The following is a 25,886-nucleotide window of genomic DNA, read 5'->3' as shown; positions in this document are numbered from 1 at the left end:
ATATACGATCTGACACTAACTAGTAAGTGTATATCTAAGGATAGCTGATTGCATGGTCCGCATGAAACTAAACTGATAGCTTGGTTAGGTTTCTATCACAAATAATTTAGAATAGTCAAAAAATATTCTTCATAAAGCCATTCATATTCTTCCTTCATGAGTTATTTTCTCAGCAACTTCTGCTATCTGAATCAAAGCCTAAGTCTAGCCAGATATTCCCACTAAGAATTGTTGGAGAAATTAATTATCAGCATCGTGTTCAAAGTCTCCAATTCGAAAAGAACAAAGCTTTACAGAACAATTCCACAGAGGAATAATTCTGATAAGGCTAGCTAGAGCTGTTATCAGCAGCTGCTTTTTGGTTCTTTCATGGAAGAAATCAAAACAATTTCATGACTGACTGCACGAGTACATGGTTTAAGTAATGCATAGATGCATGCATCTATATATAATGACAATTGTGTCTTAAATTGGTTCATGTTTTCTTTATTCAATACGACAACTTTTGTTGATTTTGTGTTTGATATTATGATATAAAATGATTTTTGATTGAAAATATATTAGAATGATTTTTTTATATTAATATATTAAAATTATCTAAAAACATATAATAAAACTCTAATTTTAATATTTTTTAATTTTAAGTAAAAAAATAATTTAAAAACACTTTGAAAAAATAGTAAAACTCAAGAATTCATGATTGCAAACCATTCTTTATAACCTTTGTTTTTATTTTTTCAAAATGAGTATGAACTTGTTCATTTGTAAATCTCCATTCTCATCCTTCTGGGGATTTTAACCTGAAACTTTCAAATGGAAACCCTAGAAGAAAAATAAATTATTTATCACTGTACTAGACTAAATCTCTATGAGGCAACGTCAGGAATTTTTAACCCTACATCCTCATGATCACCACGACCCGTTTCGTACAAACTGCTGTGTACATATATTTTCACTGATTAGCTCTGATATTCAAATGCTGATTTTATGAGATCATAAACCATTTTGTCAAACCTACCTAGCTCGATGTCGAATTTGGATGAATCTATTGTTCTGATCATGTGGAATATTGCTTGCCATGTTGTGATGATCCTTTATAATGGTCATAAGCCATGATGTAACATCTAGATTTATCAATTCCAAGAACAAACGCAAGGGAATTGACCATTCAAGCACACCAACCTTGAGAATCCACGGTCGATCTACCCTGGAATTCCACGAGTGGTCCAACCGGATAGGCCCTTGATGCAGCCACACATCCAATGACAATCTTCGGATCATTATATCTCACATTAAATTTATCATATTTAGTTGGTTAATGACAATGATAGTAAAAGAATACTCGAGAATATAGTAATTGTTGTTTTTTAAAGTTTTTTTTTATTAAAATTACATCAAAATAGTATTTTTTATTTTTTAAATTATTTTTTATATCAACTTATTAAAATATCTAAATATATATATAAAAAAAATAATTTAAAATTAAACAACATAGGAAATACGATAGCCACCAAACTTCAAATCCAGATTTTTTTAATCATGTCGCGATCAAGTTAATTAAACTATAAACAATTATTCGGAGAAAAATTCTTCATCATGACACCGTCTAATTTCGAAAGATAACATGCTAGTGAGCTCACTATCCACGTAGAGCCACCCAGGAGGTGGTTGTTCGAGACTTGAAATCATAATAAATTCTTGACATGATCAGTCAAGATGAGCTTAGTATTAATTAATAAGAAATGTTTTTAATTAGCCTCTCAGCTGGGCGGATTAGACCAGTTCATATGGAGCATGATTCATTATTAAGCTAAGCTAAGCTAGCAATGGCATGTCACTTTCTAAATTGTTCGACAGACATTCTGGTTTGTCATTTCTGATGATGTACGTGGAAATGCCCATACAAAGTCACTTTACCTAACCAACCGACCATGTATTTGATTTCTATTTATTCACATTCCCTTAAAAAAACATTCAATAAAGGTTTGATTTTGTTCAGATAAGCTTGAGCTTACTAATTTTTTATGCCTTGTTCGTGGCTTAATCATATACATGTGGCCCTCGTGGTCCTAATTGTATGTGACGGCCACCTAGTTAGATATAATTCTCTCATTTCCTTCGCAACATGTGATAAAAAATAATAATAATTAATTTACAATAAATGATAAAATACAACATTAAATTAAAAAAATAAAAAAATAAAGCTCCAGAGAGCTAATAAGAAAATAACATGCATGTACGAGCCTAAGATAAAGACAGCACCTCGTGCTTAAGCCAATATTATTATTTTTTATGGTCATTCACCCATATAAAATAATCTAAAACAAAATTGAAAAAAAATCAAACTAAATCTATAAAACCTCCTAAGTCCAAAACTACCATATCATGCAAGTTGAAGATTAAAGAATATCCTCATCATGAAACTTCTCTTGTCAAATAGAATCATTTAATAATAAAATAGATTTTTTTGGGTTAAAATCGATATCTACCAACCACTTTCTCTTTCTTTGTCATTTTCAAGCAAGTTTCTCTATTTTTTCTGTAGCCCAGGAAATGAACAATAGAGAAAATAAATTTTTGAAGTAAAATAAAAATTGTCGTTAATGTGTGATTAGCCATATATTTTTTATGTGTTTTAATTACATGTTAGTTTTTTATCTTTAAAATTATAATTTCGAGTATAATTTCGAGCTTAATCTCTTCTAATTAAGCTATAAAAGGATATAAATGAGAAAAAATTGAAAATGAAAAAAAAAAATGATCTAGTTGACTGTTTACATGAAAGCTACTTGACTCTCAAATAGGTTGAAGTAAACTTCCAAATTGAGTTACTTTGTAATCCACCTGATCATCAGTGGTAATTGATCATCTATGTACTGATGATCCAACAACTCGCAGCAGCTAGTATCCTTCTTTGGCGACCTCTTACAATTACTACTATATTTTAAGCTTAAATACTCTGGAAATAAGATTTAAATTAGTAATTTTCTTAAATGAAAGGAACTCATCATCATTAAATTAGAAGCTCGTTAATATATATTTTTTATTCCATTATATAGAACATCTTCAGATCAACTTATGCTGCTGGGCATGAAACATCCTTGAGGTATATATATATTATCACGTGATTGATGGCAATTGTTTGTTACCCTACTATTTAATTCATCAAGTTATGGATCCATGGCAGTGGATGCCCAGTTTGCTCGTTGAGAAACCCTTGATCTGATGTAGCATGAGAAACGAGCAGGTTTTTGCTCCTTTAATCCATAGTCTTAATGTCTCTTGACCTGGTAGACCGAACTCCATAAATAACACTGCTTTTATTTTGTATTTAATGCGTGTTTGGTATTTGACATGTAATATATTTTTTAATAGTGGTTTTTTCTTGAAAATAAATTAAAATATATTTGTTTAAATTTTTTTTTACATCAAAATCATCAAAAAATATTACAAAAACCATCAATTTAACTTTTTTAAAGACAAACACATTTTTAAAAAGCACTTAAAAATGGAAGCTACCGCACTAACAAATAAGTTTCTAATATATCCATCATCATCATTATCATATACTAGATAGGAGGTCTGTGTTAAGCCACGGGTTGGGTTAAATTCTTCCTAACAAAAAAAAATTGTTCAAGCGATGATAACTCGAGTCATCTAGGTTAACTTGACTAACAAGCGACTCGAGATATAAGATCGAGATAACCCCGCATAAAATAAAGAGAAAAAAATCACAAAGCAAAAGACCCAAAAACCTATTATCAAATGATGAAATTGAAAAAAAATTAATTTTAAAAAATATAATGTCGAAGAAAAAACCCAGAGTAACCAAGGGTTAACTTGACTAACCCATGATATGAGATCGAGAGAAAAAAAACAAGATTTTAAAAAAAAAGAGACCTAGCAAAAAAGGTTGAATTTAAGTAAAAAAATATGAAAAAACTCGAGTTAACTTGACTAACTCGCACTTAGAATAACCCCGCAGAAAAAAAAAATAGAAAAATTATAAAGCTCAAAGGTCAATAACTTAATGCTAACGGATGGAATCGGAAAAAAAATCAATTTCTTAAAAGGAGACATTGAGAAAAAAAACTGAGTCATCCTTGGTTAACTTGATTAACCCGTCACCTGTGATATGAAATCGAAATAAACCTACAAAGCTCAAGACGTAATAACCCAATATCAAATCATGAGTTGAAAAAAATCAATTTTTAATAAAGAATCTAAAAATAAACCGAACTTAAACCGGGCTAATACTTTAAATAATTGTCTCAGATCATGAGACTGAGGTTACCCTTGAAACCATGGTTATGTGTTTTTTTAAAAGACAATCTCGTTACTTCAATGTTCTTAAAAAATAAAAAGATATAAAAGCTAAGTTTAATTATTTTTTGCTTTAAAGAGTATGCTTAAATTTTAATTTGCAAATAATAATAAAAAGATAAAAAAAGCTCTTGGACCAAAGTTATATATTTTTTTCTTTAACATTTCATCATATTAAAAAAAATATGTGTTAACTAATTTATCCTCCATCAATTATGTAATATCCAATATATCTTATTAAAAATACAATCTTACCCTCAATTGCAAGCTTTGTCGGTTTTTTAAAAGGTTAAAAGTGTTATTATTATATTGTTTTAATAAATAGTATAATATGTTTAGGATCATAATAAAACACCAATGGTTTTTAAGTTTTTTTTTTTAATCAAGTTTTTTTCTACGTGATAATATTTTTGCTATACATACCTCAGTGCTAAATTTAAAAGGGTTTTAGATCCGACAAGATCATATAATATATGTCCGAACTCATCCCATTATGATCTCCATCCATAATTGACAAGAACCACCCTTTGCTTCCTTTTGGTTTGCTTTGATAAGCAACAATCTTAGATTTTGCAGAGCAGATTCAAGTGATAGATCATTTTCTTCTTACTCGTATTCATTTTGAATTCAAATCTAAAAAAATGAAATTGCAAAAACTAATTAAGTTCTTCATGATCCATGAATGATCTTGTTTATGAGTTGATTGAGCAAAAACTTAATTTTAACATGGAAAAAGTTGTGCCTAAATATCTTGATTACAGAAATGGGATGGGACAGAGACATGAGAAGACCGCACAATGGTAGTGTAGTTTCATTTCATAACAATTTTCCAACTATATTCTTGTGCGTGCGTTAGCTTACCGCCCCCCACAGACTTCTAAATTATAGCATGAAGCAGCAAGAAACATCTACGTCCTCTTTACAACTCATGCATTCAAGGCACTATCAAGGGCCTGTAAACACCCACGTGTCAAGAACCCGCCACCACCTTAAGGACTAAGTAAATATATAGCAATATAGCATCCCTCTCCCTCTCCCTCTCCCTCTCCCTCTCTCTATATATATATATATATTAAATTGTGTGGAGATGTAAGGGAAGGGTGCTGAGTATATCAATCTAGAATTTCTGAGACCACAAAGAAGCTAGGTAGCTTGAGTAAGCTTGATCTTCTCAAGTTCTTGTTATCGTCATTAATTTCCCTGGAACAGTAGTTTAATATAGACTGGTATTTAGGGAGGAGACTATACTAATAAGATAGATAGTGACTCGAATAGACATGCTCACTTCTCATCACCTTCCTACCCATTTCCTAGCAACATTTCACTCAATTATATCACCGATTTCACTTGAGCAATATTTCACTGTTCGCCTCACAAGGATCAACCTCATCCTCTTGTTATTCTTCATATTGATTTCTCTTCTTGCTCCAAGGTCCAAGGGCTAGCCAGTTAGAATTTGTTTGCTTTGTTTCTGTCTGAAAATAGAGAAAATTTGCTTCCTCTCACTCTCTTGGTTGTTATTTAGTTGTTAATCTTGTGGTGTTTTAAGAGATGGGGTTGAGTTCTAAGCAGGTTACTGGTGATGGGCTAGATTGGAGCCAGACCCTTTTGCAGGCTCATACTTTGGAGCTGCCTAAACCTCCTGTAATAAGGAGGCAGCAGCAACAAAACCAGCTGCAATTCGAGCCCTTGAAGTGTCCAAGGTGTGAGTCGACAAACACAAAGTTTTGTTATTACAACAACTATAACAAGTCACAGCCTAGGCATTTTTGCAAGTCTTGCAAGAGACACTGGACAAAAGGCGGCAATCTCCGAAATGTTCCTGTTGGTGGCGGCCGCAAAAACAAGAGGCAGAAAACATCAAAAACAAGTTCCAACACCACCACCTCTTCAAGCACTACTGCAAGCACCACTGCTCCAAGCAACAATAATAGCGCGACCAATATGACTAATTGGGTTAATCCCCAGTTGGCAATTCAAGCTCAGCAGCAAAAGCAGAATCTTCCCGATCTTGTACTTGGTGGTCAAAAGGATTTATCTGAAATTCTGTATCAAGCAATGATCAATCCACCATCTTCAGTTTTGCAACAGAATTCAATCAGCTGCAACAACTTTGACACCAAAAGTTTCAACGTCAACAACAATGGTGTCCTTTTGGGTTCATCTGTGTCTATACCTCAAAATCAAGGCTTACTGTTTCCTTATTCAAGTTCTTTTGACACACATCCATCTTCAATTTGCACCTCCTTTCAGCCCTCAAATGTTTATAACTACACTGGAGAATCTATGGAGGACTCAACCATCACCACCACCATGCCTCCCACAAGCAGCACCATCACTCATTCATTGCAAGTGCCAAATACAAGCAGTGGAATGGACATGACAAATTACTGGAATTGGGATGATATAGAGAATTACGTCTCTGCTGATCTCAATGTACCATGGGATGATTCTGAAATCAAACCATAGCCCAGGTCTTTATTAACCTTATTAGAAGTGTGTATAAATCCTTTCTTTCTCAGTTTTTTTTTTTTTTCAAGTACTTGAATGTTTTTATGTGAAGGGCCAGTCTCATTTGTAAGAATCACAATCCTATATTAATGAGGTAACTATTATAGTTAGAAGTAGACTGTTTCAAACGGTCTCTCCCCCCACACCGGTTTTTTATTTTTTTCCAGTTTCAGCTTCAGGCTATAGTATAAGGTGTCCATTTTTGCTGTCATTTTCTCTCTTTATCTTACCTCCATCTGTTTCAATTCTAAAGGAAAAGTTTCCGTATGAAGTAGGTTTAAGGGGTTAGGGTTCACATTGTGATAGAGAAGGTATCTAAGTTGAGAGATGAGTGATGGGGTCTTCTCCAGCTATTGGCTAGGCTATTAAGTAGATGTGATGGAAGATTCTTCTGGGTATGTATATTTCTTTGGATATATGGATTTGTTTTCTCACCACTTGTTCAGGAATCTTTCTACTTTTTTATTCCTGACAGATATTCCTGATGGAAAGTACTTTTTGCAGTGAGTTTCGAGCATTTTAGAATTCTCATGACGAGTTCTGCATGATTCTCTTAAATCCTTAAAACATATCTGGGCACTTGATGGCTGTTATTATATGTTAATGTAAATTGTCCAGAATGCTTGTTCTTATCCCCTCGGCACTGTAGTTGGGCAGAATCTGTGCAAGTTTAGGCTATAATTAGTCCAAAGGCTTGTTTTCTTCTATCTTTAAAGACCGTTGGCGTTGATTATGGATTATAGCAGCACTGAACTGCTAAAATAAAGGTCAGAATTGATGACCAGAAAGCCTGAAAATCTTGGTTAACTAGCATGCATGCCCCTTGAACATTGAAATTCTCTTGGCAGCTAGTGGGGAATTTAGATTGGAAGAACAGTAAAACATATTGATATAAAAAAATATTCTACACATAAGAAAATGTATATAATAATGATTGATTTTGGACTAAAATATAACTCTCTCTTTTTAAATTAGAATGAGCTATTTTATAGAAAAATAAATTAGATAAAACCTATATGAAATAACTATTAAACTTCAGAGATCATTTTGAACTTCGAGAAGACCGTGGCTCCCACTTACACCTCTAGTTAGAGCCCTGACGGCAGCAATCCTTCTCCAAGTACTAAAATAGAAAGGATGTTTTTATTTTATGATCTTTGCAAACAAATTCAAATAAAATGAAGTTTCATTTAATGATGGATTGTTCATCTAATGAAATTTTTTCGTATATTCTGATTCTGGGGGAGGGTTCTTGGACAAGTCGACAAATGCATCTAATTAGATAATTATATTTCAGCTTCTTTCCAAGTGGTGTTATTGATGCTACAAGTAGGAAAAAAAGGAAAGTATTACTCAACTTGTTCAATCACAAACTTGATCTTTCTGGGAAATTATGCCAAGCACTTTCTATGGTTAGAAACAGAAGTGATGTCTCAACTCTCAATGACAGGTTATTGTTTCTTCTACCTTGTGGGGCTTATGCTGGTTGCGGTGATCAAATGTGTTCATTGGCTGGTGCACGTGTTCTGCATACGTTACGTCCAATTTTTCGGGTCCATTAAAAAGCAAGAGGCCAAATAACCATGGGGTCGAACCTGATCTGGAATATCAGCCACCAAATTTTGAATGAAAGAATTGACATGGAGGCTAAAAGCTTGCAAAGCATTTGGCTTCCAGGAAAGCTTTATTTTGGACAAAATCAAATTTTCGAAAGATACAGGACACATTTTATTAGTCAATATTAACCGAAAATGATGCTTGTCTTCACCTGAAAAAAAAAATTGATGTCTTTATCTGAAGAAAGAGAACAGAACTGCTGATTTCTGGTTTATGATCAGCAGTTATATCTTATAATGAGAGTAGAAATAATCTCCAAGAAACACTGTTGTTTATAACCATACTGCTCATTCTTTGAGATATATAAGTTAAATCCTAGTGTATCAAAAAGACTAAAAGATGATGAACAAGAGCAGCTTTAACGAAGAAACTGACGAACAAGAAATAAATGAAATATAAAACCAGACTACAAAGTTAATTTGTACTTAATCAAAATCAATCTGGCATAATATACGTATGTTAACACTTGATTGTCCATGATCACAACATGCAGGCCAACTAAACAGAGACAAACTCAATACTTTCAGAAGTTCCAAATCAGCTCAGGTTATAGATTCCCCGTCCTTGTACCAGTGTCTCCGTTATAAGAAAGTAGTCCATCATTAGCCTTGGAATAGCTAACATAGTAAAGCTCGGATACAACGCTAGTCAAGACAACAAATGCAGCTCCGGCCCAGAAGACTCCCTTCCTCACCTTCTGGCAAGAGTGAGAAGGATCTGACAAGTACTTGGTGTGGTAGGCATTACGAGCAGAGGCTGCCAGCAAGCAGACCTCAGCAATAAAGAAGAATACCCTGGTACAAGAATGCGTTGCTCAAATTAGCGAAAATAGAAAATAGCACCTCTCTTCTTTTTTTCTTGGACAAGGTTTGGAAAGCAATATTAAGGTTAAGAAAAGGTTTGCTAAAGCACAAACCAGAAGGTGATAAATAGGGACAATCGCTCGTGCTCTAGACCCACTAGGTCTCGTAGCCTTCCCACAACACAAGCATCGACCAGCCCACCACTATTAGCAGTTGACTAGCCATAAGGAACAGGAGTGCACTGACTCCTAAGCCAGTTGCAATGTCTGAATCATAGTGACGATAGTTGTCGTTTCCTATTTTTTCAGTTGTTAACTGTAAAAGAAGAGAAGGATAGGTTCAAATTGGTCCATCAGAAATTGTCTGCAATTGACCATTTTCTGTGGTGGAACGAGTACCAGATTTTGGCAGGTGCAAACTCACGTTAATCTTACTTACCTACGAATCATGAAGGGAAAAGAACAAATTACTAAATGATGTACTCAATCAAGAAGGGATTTAACTATTTGGTCAGATACTTGGTCATCCATCACTAACAGAACATCAGACTCATGAACCTACAAGTTTATAACAAGCACAGAACAACCCAATTACAGCAGCTCACATGCATGAATACTAAGTTCTTAATACCCAGTATCCATATATGGAAGCCAAAGGCCCTTTAACCAGCACGCATAAAAGCATTCCAAGAGATTGACTCCATGCAATTGTTCATAGACCAAGGTCTTTAATGTCTTGCTGGTTAATTACCAGTGAATGACACAGCATTTGCTAACCTGAAATCAATATGCTCCAAATACAGTTTTCCGTGTAGTTTTACCAGGCAAATGTCATCTTTATATACTTTCAGTGACATGCTTAACCTAACACTCAAATCAAAAGGCAGCTAGCTCTTAGAAATAAACAAAACACTCAACATAAGCAATGGCAGGGAAGAGACCGTAGCATTCATTACTGATTTCTGTATATTTCGGATGATAAATTCTTTAAATTTCTCCGGACCAAGGAGGAAAAGGTCAAGTGTTTTATCTCTCTTAAGATCACACGCACTCATACAGAAACATAAATAATTCCCACAAAGGACTTAAACACCAAATCTAGTAAAGAAAACTACAAGATATTTCTTGTTTGCACAAGAAATTTCTCTTTTCCTTAATTTCTTTGCCCTCCTTCAAAGTTCTTGTTTGCACAAAGCTCACAAATTTCACAGACCAAACACTACAAGATATCACCACATAAATTAACAATTGTCAAGCAAAACCAACCAGACTCAAGAAACAAAACCAACCAGGCATTTAAAGAAACCTAAAAGTGGAAAAGCCAACAACTTTCTAATTTTTGCACAACCAGTTTAACAAAAACCCTCGTATCTCTACAACCCACAAAGCAAAACTCATAATCCACCTCCACCTCCACCACAACTATAACAACAACTCCTAGAAACACCAATTTAAAAAGCTACAAGAAGAAGAAGAAAAAAAATGCTTTCTCTAAAAAAACAAAGCAAAGGCAAAAGAAGAAAAACTTATAGTGTTCCTTCTCTGTTCAGCAGTAACAGCAAGAGCCAAAGCAATCAGATCAAACCCCAAAAACCACTTCCGGTAATGATGTTAAGGAACCCATCTTCCAAACCCAAAAAACAGAAAAAAATCTCTACCTTTTCTTTCTCTCAACTCAACACACGAGAATAAAATGGATGGAAAGTTGGAACTAAGGTGTTAAATATACAAACAATAACTATTTATTACTCCTGTATACACATCATACTATCAAGTTAAAAGAAAACTTGCTTGCTGTTCACTCAAACAGAAAGCACTGCCGGCAATCGAGCCAAAAGAAAACATGCCACTGTCAGTCACTCACAAATCACTACGGATGGCTGTGTTGAATGAACAGTGTCGTTTTTCATTTTTCACTTTGATCACTAAACTTTATTTTTTTTCTCAATTTCATCCTGATATTTGTGATATTTTTTGTCTTGATTATTTTCTTTTCTTTGCTTATTCTTTGCTTTCAGAAATGAAATAGAATTGATGAAATTAGATTTAAATTTATAATATAAAAATCAAGTAAGAGGATGACAAAAAATAAAACCAAAAAAAAAATCCTAGCTGTTTTCAAATTCATGAAAAAAAGTTCATTTTTGTTCAAAGATTCTCTATTTAATTATTTTTTTTATTTCTTTAATTTTAAAATTTTATATTTAAGTCGTAAATTTTATCTTTTTACGTTTCAATCCTTGAGTTTTAAAATATGGGAGAAAAGTAGCAGAAAAATAAGTAACGAGAGAAAATATGATCAACTAGCCATCTTGTAAAAAACATTAGTTTTAGTGTCATTGAGTTTCTTTTACCATTAAGATATTTTTAAACTTTTATTTTGCATAAAAAAATAGATTGAAGCTCAATTTTTTTTTATTTAGTTTAGTTTTGAATTTTTTTTGTCAATTTAAAAACGTTTTGAGATTATAAATTGGTATCAAGATTGCTAGGGTGTTTCTTAAGTGTTTTTAAATAAAAAATAGTTGAAAATGAATTTTTGAATACCAAAACTTAGATTTTAACTCTTCGACCATCTCCAATGACAAAAATCTTTACCAATAAATGACATGTCATCTACAACAGAAAACAACACATCATTTATTTATTAAAAAAAATGTCTACCCTCTTAGAAAAAAGCAAGAAGAATATGGACGCAAGCCTAACCCTTATAAGCTCGCTTGCAAGCCACTTACTTGGCCTTCTTTGTATCAGGACAATAGCATTGACCTAACATTTTTAGTTAAAGTGACTAGCTTTTTTTTATACTGCTTTTTAGTTTTTTATTTATCTCGCAACAGAAGTTATAATTTAATTTTTTTTGGTAGTATCAAAGATCTATTTAAACAATCTAGGGTCATTTAGGATTTGAGCAATGAGTACTTTAAGATTAGATCTTCTTTCTAAGGTTTGATCAACTTTTTTAAGGATGAGTTGTCGCAAACCATAAATCATCCAAGTATCGAGCCTTTAACAGTAATCTATATGAGTCGCAAACCACAAATCATCCAAGTATCGAGCTTCTAACAGTAATCTATATGAATCACGAGTGAGAAAAGTCACCTAAAATCCATTTAAGAGAGAGAGAGAGAGAGGAATCGTTATGCCTTTGAGTGCTAGCTCTATCTTTTATGTTTTCAGGTGTTTCTTTATCGTAGATTCTGTAACTTATATAATTTTTCTCTACATAAAAAATATGAGCATATCATTCTATTTATAAGGAAACCTAATAACCATATAAATAGAAAAATATCAAAATTTCCTCTAAATAATATCACGTTTATTATTTCATGACAACTTTTATAAATTTATTCAACCAAGTACCTGCTTAATTTTTCTAGGTCTAGAATTGTAACCCTTATACTACTTACATTGTAATCCTCAATTTCTAAAACTTATTCACAATCAAATCTCACTTGATTATTTATCCCAGTTTAATTTTTTATTAATAGTTTTTATATATATGACCCATTAGGTTTTTTTTATATATGGGCCTAATTATAAATCACAATTCTAAATAAAATAGGATTAAACAAATTCAATAATTCAATTTATCATCAATTCAATAATTGATCTATATTTAAAGATCAAGTGCATCATCTAGCAAATTGTCATGATCCTTTAAATATTAGAAAAGTCATAAGTTGTTTAACTCAACCTTCCAGTAAGTAGTTTATCAGTGTAATTATTATTCATTCGTCAAGAATATTCTGATTTAGACTTTATAGCATTGAGTGTTTCTTCTTTATCAAATAATGTTTGTTCTCAACTCCATAATTATTGATCATTTGAATAAGACTTGAAATTGTTTTCAGATATCATTACACCATGCACAAGGATTTCACAATTAATACTATTTAAGAACATGAGTAACATTTTTTCTAATTTATATAGGGTGATGAATCCTTTATTGATCACTCAAATACTTTCATATAGTTCATGTTATACTCAATATATGTTTGTTTGTTATCCTTGATTAGAACAACATGTAGTTGGGATCAAAGCATACCATTTTCTATATAAGATAACTTAATAATATCAAGTTCAATAATTATTTATACAACTGTCATATAAGCCTTTTCATAGACATAAATGATCTTTTCATATGGAATCCTCATACGAGTTAGTACAGTGTACATGTCATGTGACAAGCATCTATATATTAGTTACAATTATCTCTTATACCTCAGCTTATGAGAACTTACACAACTGTCACATGATTTTTTCCATAAACATAAATGATCTTTTCATATGGAATCGTCATGCGAGTTAGTATAGTGTACATGTTATGTGACAAGCACCTATATATTAGTTCCAAGTATTCCTTATATCTCAGTTTATGAGAACAACTGCTTTCTTTCATAAAAAAAAGAAACATAATATGTATTAATCTCAACGACTCTAATTAATATTCAATATTAATAGAGTATTGACCGAGAACATTTAGGAACAATGTTTTGATGTAATAAAAATTTCATAATTATAACAACTTTATAATTTTATTTGCAAAAATTTTTTGTCTCAAGGATTTTATCTTTACTCTCTATTCATTAATTAAACATAAATGAATATTAAAGATAAAGAAATCATTTATTTAATAATAAATATACTTTTACATGAACAAATTTAGTATCACATTTAACAATCAGATTAGCTATAAGCCATATACACTGATATAAATACCATTCAATTTTGGCTTTGATTTCAAATACATTTATAGTCTTTTCTTATGATATTATCAATCATTTCATTAATTATTATATATAAATCTAATATGCAATTTAAAAAATATTGGGATCATGAATATTCAGTAAAAATAAAACTTAGATTTTGTTAGTTTTTTATTATAATATTTTTACAAAATTTTATCAAATTAATTATTATTTTTTTCAATTGTATACAAAATATCAATTCATGATTTTCAATTTTCTCGTATTGAAACTCTCTTTTTAGATCATGATAATTTTTTTATTTAAAAAACAATACTTCTAATAAAAAAAATGCATGTTTTTTTTAATACATTAATAAGAAAATGAAGTTTAGATTGAAGAGATATGTTTTAAATTATTAAAAATTATATTAATTAACTTCACTTTTAATCCAAGAAATATACTATTAATAAAAATATATGATAAACAAATACATAAATAAGAAAAAAAAATTCATTTAAATAAATATATATGTTTTGAAGAATTTAAATCATGATGTGTTTTACAAATATCTATTTTAATTATAAAAAATCTAAATAAAATTAGATTTTACAAACTACATTCCACATCATGGGGTAAACTGCTAGCAAGTCTTACAAACGTCAAGACTACTGAAGAGTTATATAGTTGTTAACTTCATGATTCATAAAATTAATCGAGATGCATACAAACTGATCCGGAGATTCATATTAATTTAAAAAACAAATACCAAGTTAATGAATACCATTAATTAAACGTAATTGATATATTAAATTCAGCTATTTACACGCCTATAAGATCGAATGATTTTGCTTCTCGAGATGGGTTTAAGACAAGTAAAAGTGCTAAAAACTCCTAGGTGTAGACCGGATAGGCTTTTTTTAAAAAAATAAAATTAAATTGTTTGATATATATATTGTTATTTTTTCCCTATATCTATTTTGTTATTGTTTTGTTATATTATTTAAATTACTATTTAAACTAAAGATTCTTGGATTATTTCTAGCCAAACATTTTTATTACATAAAAAATAAATTTCTCGAACCACGACAAAGCATGAATACCATGAGTGATGAACTCTGTTTCTCTGTAACCTGTGACATAAGAGTAACAGAACTGAAAACAAAGCTCGAAGGGATAGAATTCGACATAAGAATAATGGAAGACATGTTGGCTCAAGATTTGACAATTGCCAACCTCATAAGTGAACAGGTTTCCAGACTTCTGTTGGGTTTGCTTACTTATCATTTGGGCCATAAGCCATATAAACTATGAGAAAAAAATGTTCAAGGCTTAAAGCCTTTTAGGTTACTTTTCATGGGAAATTTTGCACCCATTCTGAAACTTTTTTTATAAAAAAATACTTTCAGAATATGTAACAGCTTATGGATGGAATAGGCAACGAAAATTCCAGGAAAATAAATAGCGATGGAATTTCCAATGTTAAATGAACTGTAAAAGTTGATTTTTAAGTGCAAATATTTCTTCGATATTATAAAATAAAATATCAGGGGTGAGTAAAAATAACTGAAAAATTAATTAAACCGAGAAAATTAAAAAAAAATAACTGAAAAAATCAAACCGTGAAAAAAAACTAATCAAACCGATTAAAATTTTGAAAAAACCGACCAGTTCGGTTCGGTTTCGGTTTTATAAGCTTGAAACCGAAAAAACCGAACCGAACCCAAACCGGAAAAAACCGGAAAAAAAAAACCGAGCCAAACCAGACAAAAACTGAGCCAAACCGAAAAACCAAGCCAAACCGGTTTGAGCCAGTTTTTGTCCTAAAAAACCAAACCGAAGCGAAACCGGTCGGTTTGAACCGGTTTTGGTTTTTTTAAAAAAAAACTATGTGGAAAAACACAAGAAAAAAAAATACAAAGCAAAATTTTTAACCAGTTCAATATTTAAAAAGTAAAATCAACAAAGATAATTTAAAAAAAAAAATAAATAAAACAAAAAAGAAAGTTGGAAAAAAAAAATAAAAATAAAAAGAATTGAACCGAAAATAATTACCCCTATAAAATACTAAAGAAATATTAAATTTGACTGATATTTTTTATTAGTAGTATTTCATTGCCGTTTCTGTTGATATTTTTTAATACCGATAGATATACTGAAGATATATTCCTTCAGCATTTTTTATTTTTATTTTTTTTGGTAGTGATTTGCTAGTCTACCACCAGCATTTTGCAATTTGAAGCAAACAAAAAAAAAAACCAAAAAAAAAAAAGTCAAGTAAATAATTGAAAAGGTAGAAATATATACCCTCTCAGAAGCAGTCTCATATTGACCAGTCTCGAGAGCACTGTCCTCACGGAACAGCCTTGCAATCGAGCATCTCCTTCTCTCAAGTAATAATTTATGAAACAGCGTAATTAATTAATGGCTGCAAACTGACAACTTGCATATTTTCTAATCACGAGAAAGAAAAACTAAGTACAAATTGAATATAATTAGTACACGGCTATGGAATTAGTTGTGGATAACCATTGGCTGACTAGATTTAATCACCACTTATAAGCTTTTCTCCATCCATATAAAAAAATATCAAGCATACTTGAAGTAAACAATATTCGTGACAAATGACTCTCTGCGACCTGATCATGACAGTCGTGATGTTTAAAGGTGTGTTTGGTTTGGAGGGGTGGTGGTTTTTTTATTAAAGTATAATATCTTTTAAGCACAAATCATATTTTTAAAAATTATAAAAACATGTTTTTTATTCAAAAAAACACAAGCCACCTCCCATTCAAATACCCTCTAAAAATAGGCACCATAACGGTGGTTACCTCTGTGGAAACTGAGGTTGGTATCCAAAATTAGGGGCACATTCTATTTCATAGAGTTTGTTTTTTGAGTAGTTTTTGTGGCTGTGGTTTTTTAAAAAATAAGTTTAAAAAAATTATGATTAATTATGGTTAGTTGTATTTAGATACGTGTTTGGTAAAAATTATGGTTGAAGTCCATGTGTAGCAAAAAAACATGTATAAAACATTTGGTGGAAGTGTGATAGCAGTTGCTTTTCAAAATTTTTTTACTTGGAAACACATCAAAATAATATATATTTTTTATTTTTTAAAAATTATTTTTGATATCAACGCATCAAAATGATTTGAAAACATCAAAAATATATTAATTTGAAGCAAAGAAACAAATAAAAAAAATTCAATTTTTTTCAAAAGCGCTTTTGAAACGCAAAAATAAATAGGGTTTTACAAAACTCAGTTAAAACGCATGTAAAAATTACTTTACAAAAACTACGTTTCAAACTCAATTTTTTAGTTGGTCTTGCAGTACAAAACACAATTTAATTTATAACCAAACACCTTACTACATTTGTTTCACTACAAACATAAAAACCAGTAAAAAACAAATTCAACCTTCCGCCGTTGAGAAAATGGTCAAGGGGCTAAAACAGGAGGAGCAGATGAGAGTTCCATGAAGCCAGATAACCACATGAAGGTTGAGAAGCTATAAAACAGGCCCTGTGTGGAACCCAACTCATGCTTCTTCTGCAAAGTGCAAACCCATAACGTTTGTCCAAAAATCAAAAGAACAGGCATTGTCCTATACATCTCGAGTTTGATGGAACCAAGCTTCTAGTTTAAATTTGATCAAATTAGCCCTGTAGTGTTAATTAGAGGTGATTTAAGCTGTACTGTCTAACTTCTTCACTAGATCAATGGGCCAGAGGAATGCCATTTTCTACGATGGGATCTCAAACTAGCTTTAATGGAGGTGGATGGATTGATTTGATCAAATTTATAGTAGGAGGTTTGATTTGGAAAAATATGCAAAATGAAGGGACTGGCACATGAAAAGATTTAAATTCTGAAACCAGGCCTAATTTTGGCCTAAAAGTCTAAAACAAAAATAGGTGTTCCTATGTAATTATGTTCTCATGAAAAATTTCAACCTCTCACCTAACTATAGGAGAAGTTATGCTCGTTTTCATTATATTAAAGTTGGACTAGTTTGACACTTTAATTAATATTTTATTATTATCTGAAAACATAATAAATAAAGACAAAAAAAAAAAAAACATGATAGGAGATAAAAGTAAAATTGTATTTGGTAACGTTGTGTAAGATATATTTACTATCTTTGTATCATATTTAATTAAAAATGAATAAAATAAAATAAAATATAAAAAAATCTATTATACTTTTATTATGAATTACTCACAAATTTATATATTTAAAAAATAATAATTAGATATTTTTTAGTCTATATTAAATATTAAAACTAAAACTAATAATAGTATTATAACCTTAGTTATAAAACCTGAATCAACCTTATAAATTGACCTGGAACTTAGATAGCTCACGGCATAACTGAGTATAAAATTTACTGTTTATATGACGTTTATTATATTTATATAAGTAGTAGGCGATTTTTAATTTTTTTTAGTTTTTTTAATTATTTATTTTATGTTTTGAAAAATTTAGATTCAACTCACAGCGAAAATACAACACTATTTTGGAGGTTGAGAAAATGGTGGGGGGAAAAAGTGGAGGTTCAAGCCCTTAACTTTCGTCCACAAATCATAAAGACATGCATGGTCCCCTTAACATTCCGAGTTTGATGGAACCAGGCTACTAGTTTAAATTTGATCAAATTAGCCCCGTTCTATCTAATTTCCTTAATGAATGCACTACAAGAGGAACTCAAACTAGCTTTAATGGAGGTAGACGAGTTGATCTCACCAAATTTACAATAGAAGATTGGTCTGGCAAGGTGTACAGAGTGAAGGTACTCGAGCATGATTTTTACCTAATGTCGGCCCTTTGCAAACCCTATTACTGTTTTTATTTCTCCCCGAAACTTGAAGTGTCGGTTGAACAATTCAGCAATTAATTAAGAAAACTCCATGTTAACGAGCCAGTCTTACACGGATCATTGACCGCCGATGTAATGGCGGTGGTTCTAGCACATGGAGCTGGAGTAAGAATCAAAACTTGTCATGAATCTTCATTGTTTTTGGCCTAATAGCCATTACTTTAACCCTAAATTCAACGAAGAGGAACGTCAATTGCAATTCTGAACATCATAATCTTCCACTCCCCATCTTGTGTTTGTACTTGTCCTAATAAATAGCATGTGTGGTGATCTTTATTCAATCCCTCAGAATTTTAGACATTTCTTGTAAGGGTTTTCAAGCTTTTTTTATTTTTTTCCTTCCATGAAATCATCTAGAAAGCTATTTAAGATTTTTTTAAGAAAATTATCTTAAAATATTTCTAAAAAAATAAAAAAAAATACCGGGTTCCAAGAAGATGGCTTTTCATTGACCGAATGAGTTGTTCAGAACTTGCTCTCAAATCTATCTTTTGATTCTTCCACGTGCCAAGTGGTCTTCAGCCCACGGGTTTTTAGTGGCTCGAACCTCGAGGTTATCTACAAGTCTAATAGAAAAGTCTATAATTAATAAGATAATATTGACCACCGGTGGATAAAACAGTGTATCTCACTTTCTTTGAAAAGTTCATTGTAATCGAGGACTTTCTTTATGGTTTTGTCGCTTATTTTTCTCATTAATAAATTCGCCGTCTGCACCAAGCCACCAACTCGCTGGTGTCTAGTAGTCTCTCCGACGATGTAAATTAATGTGCCTGAGAAATCAATTAAATATGTGTAGTGGCATGTCACTTGCTAAAAAAATATTGTATTCCGGCAGCAGTTTACAGGCACAAACCACTCTGTCCCCCGAATCAAATCCCTTGACGTGCATGCTCTGGTAGATCTGCTCCGCCAGAGGGCAAGTGGGGGTGTTCATATTTAATCATATCTAGATTGTTTTTGTTTTATTTTAAATTGAAGTGCTGTGAACTTAAGTGATAAAAGAGGATTAGTCTGATCGTTGATAGTATAGAGGTGATTATTTTTTCCCATCTCAAGACTTCAATTGAGACTTGGACCATGAAAAACAAAACTTTAATGTGAAAAATATTTGAATTGTTTTTATAATTTGGGTAAGAGAACTATATATACAATGTTTTGGAATATAAAAACTAATTTAAAAAACCAAATGATTGTAAGAAAAAGAGGATAATATTGTTTGGTGGAATTCCTTAACCAAATAAAATATTGTAAGAACAAACTAATTTAAAAATATCAAACAAATTAAACTTTTTTTTTCCTACTTTTATCAGTCATGGATCTCATTCGTTAACCTCCCCGTCCTTGATTGGTGTTTCAGATTCATGTGTAATTCATAAAGAGAAGCAGTAATCTTCACCTTCGGGATTTATTTTTCTGTTTTGTAGCTAATAATGATTAAGAGGTTGGGGGTTGCGAGGAATGGTATAAGATTTATTATAAATATATATTATATAATTTTATTTTAATATAATATAATAAAAAATAAAAATTCTTCGCTCCTATAAATATAAACACATTGTTAAACCTTGTGTTTTTTCAAGTTTTTTTCTATTATAATATTTATCAATAATTTCTGCATGTTTTTCCGAATAGATATACAAGAGAGAGAGAGAGCCCGATGCATGCATCTTCCATCACTAGCAGCCTTTACAATGTCGTTTTCCCTCTTACATCTTGCAAGGTATTTTCCAGTATTTTAATGGTGTGCTTGCTAAGTAATTAATTGATTTGGTAAACTAACCCGTTTAACATTTTATGCACATGCGCGCTACCTTCTAAAATCAATTTTTCTTTGAAAATCTCGAGCATGGCTAGCTAGAAAGGCTTGAAACTTGGAGATTTTAACATGTGAATGCATGCCGTACCATAAACAAGATAATTCCTCGGAATCTGGTCTTTACACGATACCTTTTGCTGCCTGAATTCCTCGCTTCCCCACGATGCTATTGGTCACTGTTTTGATAAATATCAAGTTGTCAACTTAGAACTTTGTTTTCCTATTTAAGATTGGGAAAAGTCTTCGTTTTTTTTTTTTTTTTTTTTTTTTGTGGATGCAAGAAAAAGAAAAAAGAAAAAAGAAAAAAGAAAAAAAAGTTTTGGCCATTTCATTATAAAACCATGGCAAAAGGTGTTCAGTTTTTATCATTAACATACTCGTAAAACAAAACATGGCTTCTATCTCTCCTTCCACCACCACGCCAACCACCATCTCTAGCTCCACTTTCTTCCCTTCATTCCCTAAAACATCCCAACTTTCCTTGATCAAGAAGAGAAACCATCGTTACACCCCTAGATTTTCATGCAGAGCCACAAATGATGATTCGCAAAACCCTACCACCAGAAGAGATTTACTTATTGGTCTAGGAGGCCTGTATGGGGCAACAAGTCTTAGTGATCCATTTGCCTTCGCTGCGCCAGTGTCTGCTCCTGATATCTCCAAATGTGGCAGGGCAGACTTGCCCACCGGTGCGAATGAAACAAACTGTTGCCCTCCAGTACCATCTACCAAGATCCTAGACTTCAAGCGCCCTCCTTCAAATGCCCCATTACGTGTTAGACCAGCAGCTCATTTAGCTGATAAGGACTACATAGCTAAATACAAGAAAGCCATTGAGCTCATGAAAGCTCTCCCTGAAGATGATCCACGTAGCTTCATGCAACAAGCCGATGTTCATTGTGCTTATTGTAATGGTGCTTATGACCAAGTGGGGTTTCCTAATTTAGAAATTCAAGTTCACAACTCTTGGCTCTTCTTTCCTTTCCATAGATACTATCTTTACTTCTATGAGAAAATCTTAGGCAAATTGATTGATGATCCAACTTTTGCTTTGCCTTTCTGGAACTGGGATTCTCCTGGTGGCATGCAATTGCCAGCCATGTATGCCGATCCTAATTCACCACTGTATGATAGTCTCCGCAACAAGAATCACCAACCACCAACATTGCTTGATCTTGATTGGAGTGGCACAGACACCCCCACTTCAAACGAAGAGCAGTTATCTAGCAACCTTACCATTATGTACAGGCAAATGGTGTCCAATGGAAAGACTCCTAGGCTCTTTTTCGGTGGTGCATACCGTGCTGGTGATGAACCAGGCCCTGAACCAGGTCCAATTGAGAATATTCCACACGGTCCAGTTCATATCTGGACAGGTGACAACACTCAACCAAACTCTGAAGACATGGGCAATTTCTACTCAGCTGCTAGAGATCCAATCTTTTTCTGTCATCACTCGAACGTTGACCGAATGTGGTCAGTATGGAAGACATTAGGAGGCAGGCGAACTGACCTGACTGACCCTGATTGGCTTAATGCCTCATTCTTTTTCTACGATGAAAATGCCAATCCTGTTCGTGTCAAGGTTAGAGATTGCCTGGATTCAAGAAACCTAGGATATGTTTATCAAGATGTTGAAATTCCTTGGCTACAATCCAGGCCAACACCAAGAAGGTCAGCCAAGAAAGTGGCTAGCAATATCTTTGGCCATGAAAAGGAAGCAATTGCAGCTGAAAAGAAAAAGAACGCATTGACACCAATCACTGCTTTCCCTCTAGTGTTGAATAAAGTGATCAGTGTTAAGGTTGCAAGGCCAAAGAAATCGAGAAGCAAAAAGGAGAAAGAAGACGAGGAGGAGCTTCTGGTAATTCAAGGGCTTGAGTTTGACAAAACTAAAGCTTTGAAATTTGATGTGTACATTAATGATGAGGATGATTCCCTTAGTGCACCAGACAAGACAGAGTTTGCTGGAAGTTTTGTGAATGTGCCCCATAAGCACAAACATGGGAAGAAAATGACTACATGTTTCAGGTTGGCTCTTACAGATCTCTTGGAGGATTTGGATGTTGAGGGTGATGACAGTCTGATTGTGACTTTGGTGCCAAGGTATGGCAAGGGTCTAGCAAAAATTGGCGGCATCAAGATTGAGTTTGATCAAGATTAATTGATGATCATCAAGAACATGTTCGGAGATTTGTGCGTGGAGCAATTGGATTAGCATGATGTGATTTTCCTTTTTCTTCTCTTAATTTGTTTTTTTAATCATTTTGCTATCATATGTGCCCATATGGCAAGTGGCAATAAGGACATATGTATGTTCGTGTCTTATTTGCAGCAAATAAAGCAAGATCGATTTCACTGTTGCTGATATGCCTTCTTTTCCTGTCTCTACAGTAACAACTGCGATGTTTCCTTCTGTTTTATAAATGAAGAAATACTACACAAAATGTTATATAATTTCGGATGTACAAAGTGATGATATTGTTACAAATATACATTAATTCTTACTAAAATAAGGTTATATATATATATATATATATATATGAAAACGAGAGAGTATAAGAGAAGTAGTTCCATTTAGGCCCATAGTTATAATTGTTTTTCAAAATATTTTTTATTCAGAAAAGTATCAAAATAATATATTTTTTATATTTTAAAAATAATTTTTGATATTAACACATCAAAATAATCTAAAAATATTTAAAAATATATTAATTTAAAGCAAAAAAAAAATAAAAAAAATTCAAAATTTTTTTAAAATATTTTTAAAACATAAAAACATTTTTAACGAGAATCACCTTCCTGTAGAATTCCCCCTAAAATTCCACAAACAAAATGTTATGTTATTCTACCTCAAGCTCTCTTTTCTAGCTGGTAGAAGACTTGTGGCTCACCCTCCCTCGTTAACTATTCAACACTTCAGATTATTCGGTATTTTATATTCTTAAAATATTTTTTTGTAAAAATTTAATATGATTTGTATATTTTGGATCGATATGCTGATGTTAAAAATAATTTTTTAAAAAATAAAAAAATATCTTTTACATACATTTCAACATAAAAAATTAAAAAATAATTGCTACACACTGCCAAACATGCTTTAAATCTACAACCAGTGTCGAAATTTCTCCATACCTATAATATCAGTTAATGCTCTTTAATTAGTTCGTTGGCGAATCTCAGTTGAAGCCACCATGCAAATTAAATGTTATGTCTGATATTAAATTCTATAAATAGTTTTTGTTTAAAAATATATTAAAATAATATTTTTAATTTTTAATATTAATATATCAAAATTATTAAAAAACACTAAAAAAATCAATATAATATTTTTTAAATCAGCTATATTTTTAAAATATATCTAAATACAATTTAAAACAAAAAAAAAACATCAAATTAAATAGTTTGGCAGCCGATTGGCTAGATGCGTAAATTTTGTTAATTAAAAGCAGGTCATTAATATTTACCCCAAAGCCATTAATTTATAACTGGTATCGTTGTACAAGGACTTTAGCCTTCATTGATGAGGGCGGCGCTCATTAATTCGATAATATATATAAAAATGATACCTCACGTACGTAACTATCTAAATTGATTTTCGTCCTGATACAGATCGCCGTGTTATCTCCTCATAATGGCAGGATTTCAAAACTTTTAATATATAATTTAATATATAATTTATTTTATTCTTTTAACACATTTACTTGAATAAAAGTAATTTAAACTTGAAAGTTGTATGAATTTATATTATTTTATATTTAATTTTTATTAAATAAATAAATATTATAAAATTTAAATTCATAACTACTTAATCATTAAAGTTTTGATATTATATTAAAAAGTTATCTCAACTAAAAAACTTAAACTATTAAATAAAATTTTAAAAATAATTTTATATTACACTATATTACTATTTAAGTTCCTAAAAACAATACAATAAGATTGTCTATATATAGAAAATAAAATAAGCTAACCTACGGGAGCTAAGATAAAACATTATGATAACGTTTGGGAATCCGGTGCAAGTTATGAAAAAAATTAATTTGTTTTTGTGAAAATTTAATTTTTTTTTTGTATGTTTTGAATCGTTTTGATGCGCTGATCTTAAAAATAATTTTTAAAAAATAAAAAAAAATCATTTTAATACATTTCGGTATAATTTTTTTTTTAAAAAATAACTATAACTACACTTTCAAACTTTTATGATATCTTACGAAGAAAACTAAAAGTAAGAAATTGATATTATTCTACAAATGAACAAATAACTAACACTTCATTTGTAAAAATTAATCAATTCCTCTGCTGTCCAGATCTCTCACATGGTATGCAATCTTTTGACCAAATGATATATGTAAATTACAATATTAGCCATCTATATAAAATTTGATTGCAATATAAAAACCCATAAAAGAGTAAGTGACAAGAAAAAAGAAAAACAAGTAAGATAAAGCCTTAAACTAAAAAAAAAAATTTAGATAAACTGGAGAAATATAAGAAATAAACATTGGCTCTAGTATAAAGAAAAATATTAGATATGGAATTATTAAAAAAAAAAAAAACCAAGAAGAAGAAGAAGAAGTGCTATCCCCGGTGATAACTCTACCGGCAAGCCGGCAACATATATAATACTCTTTAAATGTATTCATCTCATATTGAATGCATGCTTCCGTATTTTTTGTGGTTGCTTAGCTTTGGAGCAGGAATTCATAAATAAACACAATAAATTATTAGCACTTGCAATTTGAAAGTACTATACTGGTGGGTATGCGCTGGCAGTGAGCAGGACAGGGTTTTTTTCTTATAAAAAAAACTTAATAAAACAATGCACCGGCGCTCTTTAACGTATTTTAGAGAAGAAAAAAAATTCAGTTAATTCAATTATATTATGGTAGAAAAACAATTATAGTATATGAATCAAATTTTATTAAAGAAAAGTGATAACAATAACAAAAAGAAAAGAGAGCTTATTAAAAAAGAAAAATAACAAAGTTGAATTCTAGAATAATTTAATTTTAAAATAAAAAATAACAAAATAAAACAACTTGTGTCAACCCGAGCTAGCATATTAAATTCATAATCATGGTTATGAGACCGAACCAATCTCATAAAAAATGAAATAAAAAAAATAAAAAAACTAACAAAAATAAATACCTGCAAACCTGGATAAAGCTGTCAAATCTTGTAAATCAACGAGGTTATTTTTGTTGTTTAATTTTACGGTATAACATTTATGGATAAAAAAATC

The 25,886-nt window shown here is 31.4% G+C and overlaps 2 protein-coding genes and 1 pseudogene across 2 annotated transcripts; 2 read left to right on the top strand and 1 right to left on the bottom strand.

Moving 5' to 3' along the window:
• Window positions 1-5,378: 5,378 nt before the first annotated feature.
• On the top strand, window positions 5,379-7,271 carry LOC7485564 (dof zinc finger protein 4). Its single transcript, XM_002316595.4, has one exon. The coding sequence runs from the start codon at window positions 5,875-5,877 to the stop codon at window positions 6,790-6,792; it is 918 nt and encodes a 305-aa protein (XP_002316631.1). The 5' UTR covers window positions 5,379-5,874; the 3' UTR covers window positions 6,793-7,271.
• A 1,598-nt stretch (window positions 7,272-8,869) lies between these two features.
• On the bottom strand, window positions 8,870-10,110 carry LOC18102982 (uncharacterized; annotated as a pseudogene).
• A 10,880-nt stretch (window positions 10,111-20,990) lies between these two features.
• Window positions 20,991-23,004, top strand: LOC7485450 (polyphenol oxidase, chloroplastic). The gene has a single exon (XM_002316596.3). The coding sequence runs from the start codon at window positions 21,033-21,035 to the stop codon at window positions 22,803-22,805; it is 1,773 nt and encodes a 590-aa protein (XP_002316632.1). The 5' UTR covers window positions 20,991-21,032; the 3' UTR covers window positions 22,806-23,004.
• The last annotated feature ends 2,882 nt before the right edge of the window (window positions 23,005-25,886 follow it).

Source organism: Populus trichocarpa, chromosome 11 (genome assembly GCF_000002775.5).
Source record: "Populus trichocarpa isolate Nisqually-1 chromosome 11, P.trichocarpa_v4.1, whole genome shotgun sequence".
Taxonomy (NCBI): domain Eukaryota; kingdom Viridiplantae; phylum Streptophyta; class Magnoliopsida; order Malpighiales; family Salicaceae; genus Populus; species Populus trichocarpa.
Note: the sequence above shows the minus strand (reverse complement) of the source record. Positions and strands in the feature narration are given on the sequence as shown.